The sequence below is a fragment of the Scyliorhinus torazame genome, chromosome 17 (genome assembly GCF_047496885.1).
Source record: "Scyliorhinus torazame isolate Kashiwa2021f chromosome 17, sScyTor2.1, whole genome shotgun sequence".
NCBI classification, from domain to species: Eukaryota; Metazoa; Chordata; class Chondrichthyes; order Carcharhiniformes; family Scyliorhinidae; genus Scyliorhinus; species Scyliorhinus torazame.
This window is the reverse complement of record NC_092723.1, coordinates 51,703,468-51,720,816: the sequence shown is the minus strand read 5'-3', so window position 1 is coordinate 51,720,816 and position 17,349 is coordinate 51,703,468. Positions and strand designations below refer to the sequence as shown.

Genomic DNA, 17,349 nt, shown 5'->3' with positions numbered 1-17,349 from the left:
AAGTGTGAGGTTGTCCATTTTGGAAGGACAAATATGAATGCGGAATATAGGGTTAACGGTAGAGTTCTTGGCAATGTGGAGGAGCAGAGAGATCTTGGGGTCTATGTTCATACATCTTTGAAAGTTGCCACTCAAGTGGATAGAGCTGTGAAGAAGGCCTATGGTGTGCTCGCGTTCATTAACAGAGGGATTGAATTTAAGAGCCGTGAGGTGATGATGCAGCTGTACAAAACTTTGGTAAGGCCACATTTGGAGTACTGTGTACAGTTCTGGTCGCCTCATTTTAGGAAGGATGTGGAAACTCTGGAAAAGGTGCAAAGAAGATTTACCAGGATGTTGCCTGGAATGGAGAGTAGGTCTTACGAGGAAAGGTTGAGGGTGCTAGGCCTTTTCTCATTAGAGCGGAGAAGGATGAGGGGCGACTTGATAGAGGTTTATAAGATGATCAGGGGAATAGATAGGGTAGACAGTCAGGGACTTTTTCCCCGGGTGGAACACACCATTACAAGGGGACATAAATTTAAGGTGAAAGGTGGAAGATATAGGAGGGATATCAGAGGTAGGTTCTTTACCCAGAGAGTAGTGGGGGCATGGAATGCACTGCCTGTGGAAGTAGTTGAGTCGGAAACATTAGGGACCTTCAAGCAGCTATTGGATAGGCACATGGATGACGGTAAAATTATATAGTGTAGATTTATTTGTTCTTAAGGGCAGCACGGTAGCATTGTGGATAGCGCAATTGCTTCACAGCTCCATGGTCCCAAGTTCGATTCCGGCTTGGGTCATTGTCTGTGCGGAGTCTGCACGTCCTCCCCGTGTCTGCGTGGGTTTCCTCCGGGTGCTCCGGTTTCCTCCCACAGTCCAAAGATGTGCGGGTTAGGTGAATTGGCCAATGATAAATTGCCCTTAATGTCCAAATTGCCCTTGGTGTTGGGTGGAGGTGTTGAGTTTGGGTATGGTGCTCTTTCCAAGAGCCGGTGCAGACTCGAAGGGCCGAATGGCCTCCTTCTGCACTGTAAATTCAATGATAATCTATGATTAATCTAGGACAAAGGTTCGGCACAACATCGTGGGCCGAAGGGCCTGTTCTGTGCTGTATTTTTCTCTGTTCTCTCTCTCTCTCTCTTTTCTCTCTCTCTGTTCTCTGGTTGCATTGTGCCCGAAAATCAGCGCAGTGCAAAGTGACTGGTAGATGCCGGGAGATCTCACTTCCAGAATCTACCCGACTTACCATGCCTCATGAGATCTAACGCGACCTCGAAAGACATTGCGATGTGAATCCCGCCATTGCGGGCGGGATTACTGTCTGGCAAATCTGCACTATAATATGCATTCCGGAGATCTGACCAAGGAGTGGGATCTAACTCCCAAGCCTTGGAGATCTCGAGGGAGCGCCATTCAGTGCTGGTCCTCACAAATGGGGACCAGATGGAACGGTGCTCATGGGCGTCCCACAGGGGATTGGAGGCCCCCAGGCTTGCCCTCTGAGTAAGCTTCAAGCCCTGGGAAACACCTGGCCAATTGTGTGCCACAGCACCCATTGTGTTCGCATTCAGGTACATATCTCAGAATGTTTATTACATTGTTCCACCAGGGGATGTCACTCCCTCTCATTTTTAATCACAGAACTGTTACGGCACAGAAGGACAGCATTCGGGCCATCGTAGAATCATCGAATCATTACAATGCAGAAGGATGCCATTCAGCCCAACAAGTCTGCACCAACCCTCTGAAAGAGCACTCTACCTAGGTGCACACCCCACCCTATCCCTGTAATACAACCTAACCTTTTGAACACAAAGGGACAATTTAGCATGGTCAATAAACCTAACCTACACATCTTTGGACAGTGGGAGGAAACCGGAACATCCAGAGACATGGGGAGAACCTAAAAACTCCACACAGACAGTCACCCAAGGCTAGAATTGAACCCAGGACCCTGGTGCTGTGAGGCAGCAGCGCTAACCACTGTACCACCGTGTCACCCTAATATCTTTAATGCCATCTTACCAGGTCCTTCCGATCAAAATGAATCACTTCATGCTTCTCCAAATTGAACTTCATGTGCCACCTGTCTGTCCATTCCACCAACTTGTCTAAGTCGTTTTGAAGTTCTACAGTATCCACCTCGCGGTGCACAATGCTTCCAAGTTTTGTGACATCCGCAAACTTTGAACTTGTGCCTTGCATACCAGGGTCCAGGTGATTAATATACATCAGGAAAAGCAAGGGCCCAAACTCCACTGACCCAGGGAACTCCACTAGGAGCATTCGTTTAGCCTGAAAAATATTTGCCTACAAACAATCTCTAACTATCAGTATTTATGTCTCATATTCATGTGCTCCATACACCCTCACGGGGACCAGGAGTGAATCTGGGTTTCCCAACCCCATGGAGGAGATGGTGCTGGCCATTATTGAACATAAAAAGATAAGAATTTGGAGCAGAAGCAAACCTGTTTCGCCTCTCATTAAGATCATGGTTGTTCTATTGTGGTCTTAACTCTACCTTCATGCTGGTCCCCTATAATCTTTAATTCCATTGAATGTATTCAATGATCAAGTCTCCACTGCTTTTCTTCTCACCTCCATCTTACATGAGTGACCCCTATTCTGAAATTGTGTCCCCCCAGTTCTAGATTCCTCCACGAGGAGAAATAGCCTCTCAGAAATTGTCCCGTCAAGTCCCCTCAGAATCTTCTATATTTCAATAAGATCACCTCTCATTCTTCCAAACTCTAATGAGTACAGACCCAACCTGCTCAACCTTCCCTCAGAGTACAACCCCTTCTTGCCAGAAATCAGCCTATAAACCTTCTCTGAACTGATCCAATGCAAATATATGCCTCCTTCAGTAAGGAGACTAAAATTATACACAGTACTCCAGATAGACAGGAAGTGAACCTGGACGGGCAGTGGCGTAAGAGCAAGGAGACAGTGGTGAAGAGGACACACTGTGGAATGTCCAACAGACCCATCAGCCATGTGGGTAGCAAATAGCTCTTGTTTTCCTGGAACCACTCTTTAGTTGGTTCAAATGCAGTTGACTCAGTGGACTGCCACAAAATGTACTCGGCATCCTGTCTGCTGCCAGTATATTAGACATTGACCGTCATGACTCACTGCCTGGGGTCACACACCAGCTGGCCAGTGAGACAGTGAAATACCTTTTGCTTCAAGTAAGAATAGAGTTGACATAACTCTATTATTCGTGAAGGTTATTTATGAAGATTATTCATGAAGGCCGTGACATTTCAACCTTGCACCTCGCCTGAGATGTGGTGATCCTCAGGTTTCATCACCACCAGTCAGCTCTCCCCCTCAAAAGGGAAAAATCAGCCTACGGTCATCTGGGACTATGGCAACTTTACTTACTTACTAAGAGTTGACATGCAGCACCTGGAAAGTGATCTGCATGCAGCCACTTGTACCCTGCATCACTGGGAGACAGGAATCTTAGCAAAGCTGCATGCTTGTTCCACATCTGGCAAGGAAAAAATTAAATGCAGATGGCCCCCAACTGACCCCCCTTAAGCAATCTCGACAACAAAAGGATCTCAGATTCTATGAAATGTCCTTACTGAAGCACAGATGTCTCTTATATTATTTTTTGCTGAGACTCCAGGAGAAGACTTGCTCCCAGCATATCTTGAGCAATATGACCTCCTGCTAAGAGCCCTCCTCTCTGCCTCCTCCTCTATCTTCAACAGCTTATCTTGCCCTGTATACACTCTGTCCATTATCCAAGTTATACTTGATTCCCAAAGGAATGCCCACTAATTTATGTATGTCTGAGAACAACTGGTTTGTTCAGAAGCCTTGAAGTCAGCGCATGCTCCATCATCCGCCACATCAATTCTTGTTGACTTTTGCAACTTTAAACATCAATGGAAAGCATCAAACACTTGGAGAATTGAAGCAACGTCCAGAAAAAATAAATCAAACAGCGGCAAAGCTGTATGAGGTTGATGATCCTTTTAAATAGTGCTGGCGGTGGGTCCTGCTGACTGCTGAACACATGTTCAGCTGTGTGAAGTTTAGAGAGGGCATTTGCTGGAGCATTGAGCTCCAAAATAGCACCGCTGGTGTCAAAGCTGTGTTGCATATATCAACTGACGTCATGTTCGGTCTTTTTGCGTATCTCCAATGGCTGCTCACTACGCGTGCATGCCCTGACCAATATAGTATCCGATGTAATGCACCCCAAAAATGTGCCTGTGATTGTCATTTTGGAACTTTAAGTGCACGTCATAAATGAGCACAAATGATTGCAATTTCTCACCCAATGTGTTTGGTTTGATGTGCCTCATTTGACTTTATGACTAAAATATAAGACGTTAGTTACATCTAGCAAATAAAAATGTGCTGAAAGCCATTTGGTGAAGTGAAATAACATTTTAATTTTGCTTGAAGAATTTATTAGCCGATTGATCCTAATCTGAGTAAATAAATACATCATGACACAGAGAGGTTTGGTCTCTGTATACGTTCTTTCTCTTTTTTGCTGCCTATCCTTTTTCTCTTTTGTTTCATACAGTGAAGACATTTAGTCGTTATGGCTCTAGATTTTTAGATAGAAGGATATAGATAGGGTAGATAGGAGTAAACTTTCTTCCTTTGTTGAGGGTGAATAACCACAGGGCATAGATTTAAGGTAATGAGCAAGACATCTTTTAGGGGATTTGAGGAAAAAGCTTTTCACCCAGAAGGTAGTTGGAATCTGGATCTCACTGCCTGAAAGGGTGGTAGAGGTGGGAACTCTCACAACATTTGAGAAGCATTTAGATGACCACTTGAAATGCCATAGCTTACAAGGCTGTGGACCTAGAGCTGAAATAGACAGGCGCTTGGTGGCCGGCGCAGACACGATGGGCCAAAGGGCTTCTTTCTGTGCTGTAATACCCAATGGCTCTATGACTATGAGAACAGTTGCACAGGGGTCTGTTGTATTCTAATGCTCGTTTCCACAATTCTCTATATGCGAGTTGTGACAATGATCGTTGAATGAATTGGAACAATGTTTCCCTCCTTACCCTGCAACGCAGTCTAGCCAAAGGCTACTGAGATTGACCAGCACACAACGAACAGCCCAAAATATAATAATTTAATATATTTAAGTATCTACCTAGCTTTTTTAATCAATGGGTTGATCAATTTGTGTTTGGAAATTAATGGGGAATGGCACAGATTTAGTCATATTGGAGCCCAGGCAACTTACTCCCAAAGCCTCACACAAAGCCAGTTCCCATGACCAACAAACCAGACACCAATTATCCTCGCACAGACCAAATCAATGTAAGACAGCAGGAGAACATCTCTCACATGCAAATCCATTTATTACAACATGAGCACAGCCTACTTCTGTATAAAAGCATTCTGCATGCAGATTAATATGCAATAACATTGAGAAAAAAGTTTACAAGCTGAAAGATCACTTTTTATTGCTTCTGCAAAGAAATTATGGCATGTGATGCTGTTACAAGAAGCTTTCGGCAGTTGACAGTGCATGACAGCAAAAGGATACCGCAATCATTCAGACTGCGAATGATTTAATGTTTGTGATGCTCATGTACATTCCTTCTGAATGCAGGCACAAAGAGATTTAGTGAATAATAGTCATTTTAAATCACTTCACCTCCATAGTTATTTAGCGCATTCCACATGCAATGATTTTGCCACAAACTGGCCTGAATCAGTCAGTAAAGCTGTCAACATGCATGAAGTGGAATGGGGCTTCTTAGCCACTGATGTTGGTAATTGAATGTTAGCAAAATAAATATCTTCCATATGACAAAAACCTTAAGTTTGTTCACTAAAAATGACAGCTTTACGTGTCCAGTGAGGCTGCTGGAGAAAGCAAAACTTGATAATATCATTGGTAAATAATAAAGGAACTGGCTTGTGGTGTATGGAGGTTAAACATACACTCCAGCTATTTCAGTCGACAGTCCTTTGTTTGAACTAATGAAGATCCCACCTTGTTGCATCCTGCTTAGGTGTGAAAGATAGTCTACTAGGTTAGGGAGGTATGATGTAGCAGTGTTGCCATGAGGTAATATTGTAAGATGTAGCAGAACAAGCCAAGTTGTGGGAGGAAACCAGAGCACCCGGAGGTAACCCACGCAGACACGGGGAGGAAGTGCAAACTCCACACAGTCATCCAAGGTTGGAAATGGACCCGGGTCCCTGGCACTGTGAGGCAGCAGTGCTAACCACCGTTTAGCCTCTCGCTTGAGTTTCATTCTGACCGTAATTGTCCTCCCCACTCAGTACATACGGGTGCAGGTAATGCGGGATTGGGCTCTGCCTCAAAAATTAAACTATACAAGTCTGGTGGGTAGGGTTCAGGCTGATCTACAGAGTTGGCATAGCCTCCCTCTGTCCTTGGCAGGCTGAGTGCAGGTTGTAAAGGTGAACATTCTTCCACGGTATCTGTTCCTATTCCAATGCTTGCCGTTTGTTTTTGCCAAAAGCGTTTTTTGTGGTAGTAGAGGGGCTGATTTTGTCCTGTATTTGGGTAGGTAAGGTTTCTAGGATTCGGCGCACAGCCCTGCAGAAGGACTGGCAATCTGGGGCTCGTTGCCAAGCCTGATCTTTTATTATTGGGTTGCGAATGTGGAGAAGGTGTTGGGCTGTTATGGGGACCAGGAGGAAATTTGGGTGAGGTTGGAATCGGGTTAATGTAGGGGGTCGTGGTTGCGGATGCTAGCGACTGCCCTGCTTGCATTCTCTCCAGGGAAGTTTTCGGGTAACCCGGTGGTGGTCGCAATGTTGAAAATATGGCAGCTATTCCGGCAGCATTTAAAATTAGGTAGGATGTGAAATCTGGCGTCGATCTTTCAGAACCACATGTTTGAGCCAGCAAGATTGGATGCCAGGTTGAGGCTGGGAGAATAAGGGGGTGGAAGGTTTTGGGGGACTTGTACCTGGAGGGGCGATTCGCAAGTCTAGAGGAGTTATCAGGAAGTTTGACCTTTCGCAGTCAGAGGACTTTTGGTATCTGCAGGTGAGGGACTTTGTGAGGAAGGTCTTCTCATTGTTTCTGGTAGTGCCACCTGTCTCATTGTTGCAGAGGGTTTTGTCGCTCACGGGGATGGAGGATGGGAACGCCTCAGGAATTTACAGGAGGAAAATGGCAGAGGATACTGCATCCCAAGGTCAAGTGGGGGGGGAGGAATCGGGGATGGAATTAGATAGAATGTACAGTGCAAAAGAAGGCCCATCAACTCTGCACTGGCCCTTGGAAAGAGCACCCTACACCAGCCCACCCTGTCCCCGTAACCCAGTAACCCCAGCTAAGCTACAGCTAACCTTTTTTTTTGGACACTAAGAGCAATTTATCATAGCCAATCTACCTAACCTGCACATCTTTGGACTGTGGGAGGAAATTGGAGCACCCGGAGGAAACCCACGCAAACATGGGGAGAATATGCAGACTCCGCACAATGACCAAAGCCACGAATCAAAACTGGGACCCTGGAGGCTTGAAGCAGCTGTGCTAACCCTATGCTACCGTGCTGTCCATTAGTATGCATTAAGGGGCGCAATTGAGGGGTTTTATAAAAGATGGTGTCCTTTCATTATGTTTTATAAAGAGCCAATCACCGTCAGCTGTTTGGGGGGGGGGGGTGGTCTTTGTTTGAGGATGTGTTTTCTTTTAGTTTATTGTCTGTATTCATTAAAAAATGTTCAATAAAAATATTTCTTTATAAAGGAAATAAAATATGCCTTGGTCTCTCATCATCTAGTACGTGGACATGCATGATTTGGGATTGAAATATCTGAAAAGGAACTTTGGGAAATATTTAGCTAGACCCTTTGGTAATATAGTACCAATTTGTAAGCGTTACTAACCTTGGAAGTCAAAAATAAGTACAAGCAGACAGCGACACACACATCACAATTTTTTTTTTTGATAACATATTTGTTTATACAAATTTAACGCATACCTATGGGTTATCTGAGATCCCCTCAGGCTAGACATGGTGTCTTCCAGGTTCTGGCGAAGATCTACAATATTCTGAACAGTTCTTTTTCTCTGTGTCTCTGGATCTTTTAATCGAAAGAAGAAAAATGAAATGAATACACAAATTTATTCACTTGCTTCCTTGCTTTTCAATACTTCTGCAATTGGTCAAGATTAACCAAACATTATCATTTATTTCTGGCTAATGCATTTCAGGTGTATACAAGAAAGCAAATAAGGTATTTCATTGAGGTATTGGTGAAAAAGAAACAATAAACCTTTCAAAAGGTGGACATAAGCTGACCAAATTTCTGCCCCCCCCCCACTTCATGTCCTGAGGAAGTCTTGTGGCGACATGGGTAACGTCCCTGCCTCTGAGCCAGAAGCTCCGGGTTCGAATCCCACCCCAACGCTTGATGGCCAAGGAACATGTGTTCATGTCACAGCCAACAGGTTGAGTATCGAGCTGAAAAATTCTTCCAACACACCGACGGTAGGTGTTAGGAGTGGGAGAGACTCCTGGTCAGCCTTGCTTGGTGTGGAAGGCGCATGTCAAGTTAGAAACCTTTGTTGATGGCTAGCGACAAATTACAGGTAAAAACCTATTGTGAGAACAGATGAAATTCTGCCTTGTGCGCCACTATGTGTGGGAAGTGAAACAACAACAACTTCACACTCCCCATGTCTGAAAAGAAACTTGTAATTAAAAGTCAAGACTGAATGGAACAGAATTGATACAATAAACAGCAATTCAAAATGAGTTCCATTTTAAATGAGCATTTAAATGAGTTAATGCCGCCACATTAAATTCAAACTATCAAATATTTTGGAAATTTCAGTAGATTTTAACAAAAAACACAAAAGAAAACCGAAGGTTACAGGCTGGTAGATTTAAAACTGAGATGAGGAGGCACTATTTCTCACAGAGGATGATGAATTTGTGGAATCCCCTACCCCATACTCCGGTGGAGTCCGAATCATTAAATGGTTTCAAGAGGGAGATAGATATATTTCTGACTTTTAAAAATGGGCAAAAGGGATATGGGGAACTAGTAGGGAGGTGGATTTGAGGCAAGAGATCAGATTCAATGGCGGAGTAGGCTCAAAGGGTTGAATTGCCTACTTCTGCTCCTAATTCCTATGTTCCTAAGTTTCAGCTTTATTCTCTGTGTATATAAATTAAGGAGTGGTTCATGATTTTGCTTCACAATATTCACACTGAGAAACACGCTGTAAATATGGGAGTAAATCAGACTAGTAGCCAAAGGTGCCAAGGTCTCCACTCCGTGCCAGATGGTTGGGAAGGTTGAAGCCAAAGGCTGCCTGCCACATCAATTTAGCTTGGGTTGTTACCAATCTGATCTCTGGCAGGAACACAGCATGAAACTCAAGGGAGGAGAAACTGACATCACTTTACCCCACTTAAATTCCACCCCCCACTAGAGTGCTGCAAACAATTACTTGTAACCCCAGTCAGCGAGATCCCTGGAGCTGGTTGTGCGATATGGAGTGCAGTCAAATGTTGTGTACGGATGGTAAAATGTCATCGAGAAATATTTCTTGCATGTATTATAACAATTAAATCAGATGATACATTACACGACAGGGATAAAGACAAAATGTCACGATTAGAAACCAGTTTAATTTTCATATTCTTCAAAAAAAAGGAGGCTACTTAAGGAGGGATTTTAAATACTATGAATACATGACGTTCCAAGCAGAGATTCAAAATAATGAATAACAGCAATGATGCCTATTTTGATGATCTTGTGAAAGTTTGCTTGAACAACAATATACTTGACGAGATTTCTGGAAGTCATGTCTTTGAAAGATTAGAGGGCGAGGGAGCTGAATTTGTTTTTACAATTGATGCTGAACACTCTCCGGATTTATGATTGTATTTCTACTAATGGAGATTCAGCATCCCAGGAGATTTAGTAGCTCTCTAAAGGCAACAGACTAAATAATGTCCTCTGCTGTATTTTAAGCAAAATTAAAGAAAAGGATGAAATTGTACAAAGTACCTGAACTGTAATTCACTATTAATGAGGCAATTAATAATCAAGAATTACATAACATGCATTAATTGTTGATAAACAGCATTATACATGAGCACTGCACATGCCACTGGTTTTAGCTGCCATTTGAAAAGCATTTCCAATATGGTTTTGTACCCAGTAAATGAGGGACAGACAGTTGATGTATTCAATATTCTGGCCTAGTATCTCAAATAAAAATAGATGAAATAAGCACTTTCAGCCAATTTTACTCCTCTAATTTAGAGATGATCAGGATATAATATTGGACATTTATCATGCATCATTGCAGTTCAGTTTATATACTAATTGTTGTCGTGTACCTTGAAGGGATGCATGTCATCATTTTAAGGTAAGTGAGTCATGTGATGCAGCCTCAGTTTCACTTTGGCTTGGAGCGGAACACAGCAGACACAGCTCTGCAGTTCCTCCTCAATCTTTCTGTCCATGTATATAGTTCACATGTGTCTAGAATTAATAAATGAACCCACAGTGTGTTTGCACTGTCGCTTCTGAGAAATTGGTGCCTTTATATCATTGTAGCAGTCACAACATTAACATGACAACCTTTTCAATATTTCTCTTTTTAAATTTTCTACTTTTGTCTAAATGAGTAGGGTTCATGGGGAAGTGCAAGTGTATTTATTCATTTAGGCATTCATTAAGCATGCCAAAGATTGGAGCAATAGTCAGATACAGGCACTTTCTCAACTGAAAATACATGGACTTAATTTGAATCTAGGAGGGCTACCACAACTACATCTGTCTGACTTTTCTCATTGCTTAGCAGCCATCCTAATAGCCTTGGAAGTGTTAATTTGATCAATGGAATGGGCCTGGTGTTATGACCTCCTGGGAAGTAAGGGAGTGTGCAACATCCAATTCCAATTAACTCCCCTGCTCATTGGGGGGGGTGGAGTTTCCCCTTAATAGGTAAGACTACATAGTATAAAAACAAGGGCCTGGGTGGAGCGTGATGCTTCGGGGCATGAGAGTTTTGTAGTGTTATCTGAATAACCCGCTTGCTTTGCATCCAGTGAGTGTCTCTTGCCTGTTGGATTCTACACCAACTGTAATTCATGCTGAATTGTTGGCATCTTTTTGCTGTGAGCATGATATGGATTTTTCAGTTTGGATGTCAGGCCAGGCAGGGGACGGAAACATTGGGCTGGAGGACGGATGACATGGTGAAAATTCTTCATAATGTCAGTGGATTAACTTGACGTAGGAATGCCACTGTTTGTAAGTTCACTATTAGCTAAGTGGCAAATTCAATGGTACCTGCTTTTTGCCCCCTTTTGTATCCCTTTCCCGTCAACTGCAGTGCAACGCAAACAAATGTGCTGAATCGTCAGACCCCCATATTTGCTGCAGCTTCTGTAAATGTGTTGTTGGAGAAAGTGCAACAATGAAATATTTCTCATATTTGAGGATATTGTGACACCAAAGGCACAGGGCAACACCTGTATGCAGGTGTATGATATCAAATGTTTAAGAGAAAACCCTTCATTCAAATACAGCACAAAGCACTCAAAACATTGAGCAGCAAGTGAGGACGTTTATACACCTCACTAGGTTAGCCATTATCGACAACATGGCTGCAGTGAGTGGGGGGTGGGGGGGGGGGGGGTGGGGGGGGGGGGGGGGAAGAGGAAGAGGAAAGGAGCGTTTTACGACGACATCATCTAGCTGCGACGAGCAGAAACTTTCCCCCAACCCACAGGGCCAGCGCGGCACTGGAGTGCTTCACGCAGCTCCAGCTGCCGATACGGGCCCCAGCACGACCGGCGCGGGTCCGTGCATGCGCGTGGGTTGGCGTCTCCGCGCTGGCCCCCACGCAACATGGTGGAGACCTACAGGGGCCCAGTGTGGAGGAACATAGGGCCCTCCTGGAATTAGCCCGCCCGCCGATCGGTACCCCCAATCGCGGGGCCTGGCCACCGTGGAAGCCCCCTCTGGAGTCGGATCCCCATCCCCAGGACGGCCCCCGCAGCCAGAACGCCGAGGACCCGCCGGGTAGGACCACATGCGAATGACGCCGGCGGGCACTCGAGCTGTCGAGCGTGCAGAATCGCCCGGGGGGGGGGGGGGGGCCTGACTGCGTATGCCGATTGCGCCGCCGCCATTGCCGCTGATTCTCTGGCCACCAGAGAATCAGCGGCCCAGCGTTGGAGCGGCATGGCGGGATTCACGCCCCCCTCCCCCTCCTGCCGATTCTCCAACCTGCCGTGGGATCGTAGACTCCCGCCCGTGCTGTTAGGTAATTTGGACATTTTGAATTCTCCCTCTGTGTACCTGAACAGGTGCCGGAATGTGGCGACTATGGGCTTTTCACAGTAACTTCATTGCTATGGGCTTTTCACAGTAACTTCATTGCAGTGTTAATGTAAACTGACTTGTGACAATAAATATTCTTATTCTTATAAAGTATGCATGGCACAGAATGGTAATCTTACACTTCTGTGCTCCTGTTCTTCTGTCTCACTTTCTGGGAGAGCAAACGTTTGGGCTTGATTTTCCATCCATAATGGATAAAATAAAAAATAATGCATGTGTGGACATAATTAGATGTTTAGCCCCTGGGTGAGGCTCCACACTGTGGGGAGCAGAGGCCAGAAACGATCGTCAAAGGTTACCCATATTGCCATTCTCAATCTATTTAAAACTGGTACTGGTACTGGTTGGTTGATCCAATTCACTCATGCCACTTTTTCAATTCTCTCAAGTGAGGTAGCTATTTGCTGGCCCAAGGATTTCATTGATCAATTCCCGATGTCCTTTGTGTTTCACAATAACAGCCATTCGTGCCTCATTAAAGCTGCATCTTACACGCCATCTGTGGATATTAGGTGGATGGACTGTTATTGATCCCTGCTGCATAACACCTATAAAAATTCAATTGGCCAGCCTCGTCTATCTGCTAAAAGCAAATTACTGAGGATGCTGGAATCCGAAACAAAAACAGAAAATGCTGGACATCTCAGCAGGTCTGACAGCATCTGTGGAGAGAGACTGGAGCTAATGTTTCGAGTCTGGATGACTCCGAAGAGTTTTGATAAAGAGTCACCCAGTCTCGAAATGTTAGCTCACTTCTCTCTCCACAGATCCTGTCAGACCTGCTGAGATGGTCCAGCATTTTCCATTTTTGTTCTCTATCTGCTCATTCTCTATCCTCCCAAATAGCAGGGTGGTACCAGAGAACTGGGAGTTGTAAATATTGCACTATTATTTCAGAAAAGGATAAATCTGCTTAAGGCTGGTGGTGGGGATTTTTATTTTAGGAACAATAATCCAGAAGACAATTAAAGGACACTTGGACCCCGTGTCTGCATAGGCCTCAACCCCCACAACCTAAAGATGTGCAGGTACATCGATTGGCTGCACTAAATTGCTCCTTAATTAGAAAAAAAAAGAATTGGGTGCTTTAAATTTTCAATTAAAGGACACTTGGACAAATGTGAATTTAATAAAATATTTGTTAAAGGTGTTATATTACAGAGATGTAATATATATATATTATGTATATATATATATATATATATATACATACATTAGTCATTTGTCTTGCCGAGTTGTACTTAACTTGATGATAAACAGTCGAAGTCTTCCAGTTAATGACAAATTATTTATTGAGTAACAAAATAATATAATGGCGAGGTCTTTTACTTTAATACTTTGACTAGTAATAGAATTAACTAAGATTAGATGACATTAACAATTAAATACACTACACTCTGAGCTGGTCACTTCTATCCTCTAGCTGCATTACACACACACTAAAACTAAGAAAGAGCAGGAAGCTCCTTATATATTTCATATATTTTAAGACCAACCGCAACATCATCATCAAACCAGCAGACAAAGGAGGGGCCACCATCATACTGAACAGAACGGACTACTGCAAAGAAGTATACCGACAACTCAACAACCAGGAACACTACAGACAGTTACCCGCAGATCCGACCAAGGAACACATCCGCCAACTTAACAGACTGATCGAGACCTTGGATCCAGACCTTCAGAGCACCCGATGTGCTCTCATCCCACGTACTCCCTGCATTGGAGATCTCCACTGCCTCCCGAAAATACACAAGACCAACACACCAGGCCGCCCTATCGTTTCAGGCAATGGAACCCTGTGTGAGAACCTCTCTGGCTATATCGAGGGCATCTTGAAACCCATCGTACAAGGTACGCCCAGCTTCTGTCGCGACACGACGGACCTCCTACAGAAACTCAGCACCCATGGACCAGTTGAACCAGGAACATTCCTTGTCACAATGGATGTCTCGGCACTCTACACCAGCATCTCCCATGATGACGGCATTGCTGCAACAGCCTCAGTACTCAACACCGACAACTGCCAATCTCCAGACGCAATTCTGCAACTCATCCGCTTCATTCTGGATCACAACGTCGTCACCTTCGACAACAAGTTCTTCATCCAGACGCACGGAACAGCCATGGGGACCAAATTCGCACTTCAATATGCCAACATGTTCATGCACAAGTTTGAACAAGACCTCCTCACCGCACAGGACCTTCAACCGAAGTTATACACCAGATACATCAATGACATTTCTTTCCTTTGGACCCACGGCGAAGAATCACTGAAACGACTACACGATGACATCAATAAGTTCCATCCCACCATCAGACTCACCATGGACTACTCTCCAAAATCAGTTGCATTCTTGGACATACTCATCTCCATCAAGGACGGTCACCTCAGCACTTCGCTTTACCGCAAGCCCACGGATAACCTCACGATGCTCCACTTCTCCAGCTTCCACCCTAAACACATTAAAGAAGCCATCCCCTATGGACAAGCCCTCCGTATACACAGGATCTGCTCAGACGAGGGGGAGCATAACAGACATCTACAGACGCTGAAAGATGCCCTCATACGAACGGGATAATGCGCTCGACTCATCGATCGACAGTTCCGACGCGCCACAGCAAAAAACTGCACCGACCTCCTCAGAAGACAACACGGGACACAACTGACAGAGTACCCTTCGTCGTCCAGTACTTTCCCGGAGCGGAGAAACTATGACATCTTCTTCGCAGTCTTCAACACTCATCGATGAAGATGAACATCTTGCCAAGCTCATCCCCACATCTTGCCTTCAAACAACCGCGCAACCTCAAACAAACCATCGTTTGCAGCAAACTACCCAGCCTTCAGAACAGCGACCACGACACCACACAACCCTGCCATGGCAATATCTGCAAGACGTGCCAGATCATCGACATGGATACCACCATTACACGTGAGAACACCACCCACCAGGTACGTGGTACATACTCGTGCGACTCGGCCAACGTTGTCTACCTCATACGCTGCAGGAAAGGATGTCCTGAAGCGTGGTACATTGGCGAGACCATGCAGACGCTGCGACAACGAATGAACGGACATCGCGCAACAATCACCAGGCAGGAATGTTCCCTTCCAGTCGGGGAACACTTCAGCAGTCAAGGGCATTCAGCCTCTGATCTCCGGATAAGCGTTCTCCAAAGCGGCCTTCAGGACGCACGACAACGCAGAATCACCGAGCAGAAACTTATAGCCAAGTTCCGCACACATGAGTGCGGCCTCAACCGGGACCTGGGATTCATGTCGCATTACATTCATCCCCCACCATCTGGCCTGGGCTTGCGAAATCCTACCAACTGTCCTGGCTTGAGACAATTCACACCTCTTTAACCTGGGGTTACCCCTATCTCTGGATCTGTAAACACTTAATTAACTGCAAATGCTCGCATTCTAAGCATTGTCTTGCATCTTTGAATCTGTCTACATATATGTTTCTGGAACATACCTCTTCATTCACCTGAGGAAGGAGCAGTGCTCCGAAAGCTAGTGTTTGAAACAAACCTGTTGGACTTTAACCTGTTGTAAGACTTCTTACTGTGCTCACGCCAGTCCAATGCCGGCATCTCCACATCGTATATATTTCATGTTAGTGTTGCCATCTAGTGATCATCTGACTGTACTGACTGCACATTAACTAATCATGTATTAACATATACGGAGATCACTACAAAAGGCAAATCATGTTTGACAAACTTGACTGAGCTTCCAGTGCGATGACAGAGATGTTAGATAAGAGCAATGTAGTTAATATAAGGACTGGCAAAAGGTGTTGGATGCAATATTGCATATTCGGCTTGTTATAAAATTGAAGTTCAGGGGCTTGATTGTAAGAGGAGCTATGTTTCTCACAAGATCCTCCTCCCCACCCCAATCCCCACCAACTAAAATGTCATTTAAAGGGTGGGTTTGGAGGTGCAGGGAAGGTTTAAAATAGGGGTAGGTAGAGCACTGGTCCCTGGTCTGCCAGTGGGAGGAAGCTTCCATACTGTGCCTTGTGTCAGTGTCAGCAGGGGGCCTGGGAAACTTCCAGTTGGCATCAAGCAGTCTGCCCTTCATGAAACATAATTGGCAGCCTGCCACATATTCCAAAAGGGCCTGGAGGTGGAAACATGCCCCTGGCCTGCAGCAGGAAATTAAAGGCTGATTCACCTTTACGGCCGTTTAAAATTTTGTGCCCATTATTTGTGCAAAGCAAGTTAACGAATTGATTAATAAAACGTATAGCATCCTGAGCTTTGTAAATGGAGGCACAGAGTACAAAAGCCAGGAAGTCATAATGACCCTATATAGAATGCTTGTTTGGACTAGTGTACTCTGTCTAATTCTGGGCATCACACTTTGGGAAGGATGTGAAAGTTTTGGCATGGGACATGAAAGATTTACTAGAATGGTTCCAGAGATGAGGGATCAACAGTTACTTAGATAGACTGGAGAAGCTGTGATTTTTCTCCTTGGAGCAGATTTAATGGAAGTGTTTAAAATCATGCAGGGTTAGGTAGATTACATAAAGTGAATCTACCTATCCAAGGCTGTAGGGTCAATAGCCAAGAGAACAGGTTTAAGGAAAGAACAAGGTTGACATAAGAAAAGTCTTGTCACGCAAAGGATTTGAAATGCACTGTTGTGTTATGCTGCTTCGGAGAACACAGGCTGCTACTTGATGCAGTCTTAACTAAAAGGATGCTCCAGACTCTGAAATGAGTTCAACGTGGTTATTGAACTATTAACACAGTTCTCAAATGAGTTCAACTCTCTGCTAATCTAACTGTAGTAACTCAGTCTAACTGTACCAGCTTGCTCTAAGCCACGTGCTGAGGTGTGATGCTGATGATCAACTCTGTCTAACTCTCTAGATGTCTGTCTGTGGAAAGAGGCAGGGTGTGAGTGCCTCATCCCTTTTATAGTGTTTATGTCATGCCCCCTTGTGGTGATGCCACATTTGAGTGTCCTGACTGCAGAATAGGTTGTGT

The 17,349-nt window shown here is 44.6% G+C and overlaps 1 protein-coding gene across 7 annotated transcripts in view; it reads right to left on the bottom strand.

The window, feature by feature from the left end:
* LOC140393873 (neuron navigator 1-like) overlaps positions 1-17,349 on the bottom strand; it is a 970,643-nt gene that overhangs the window by 519,703 nt on the left and 433,591 nt on the right. For all 7 annotated transcript variants that reach the window (XM_072480430.1, XM_072480425.1, XM_072480424.1 and 4 more), the window contains one exon: positions 7,950-8,052. In XM_072480430.1, the coding sequence (XP_072336531.1) occupies positions 7,950-8,052 (103 nt within the window). The remainder of the gene's footprint in view (positions 1-7,949; positions 8,053-17,349) is intronic.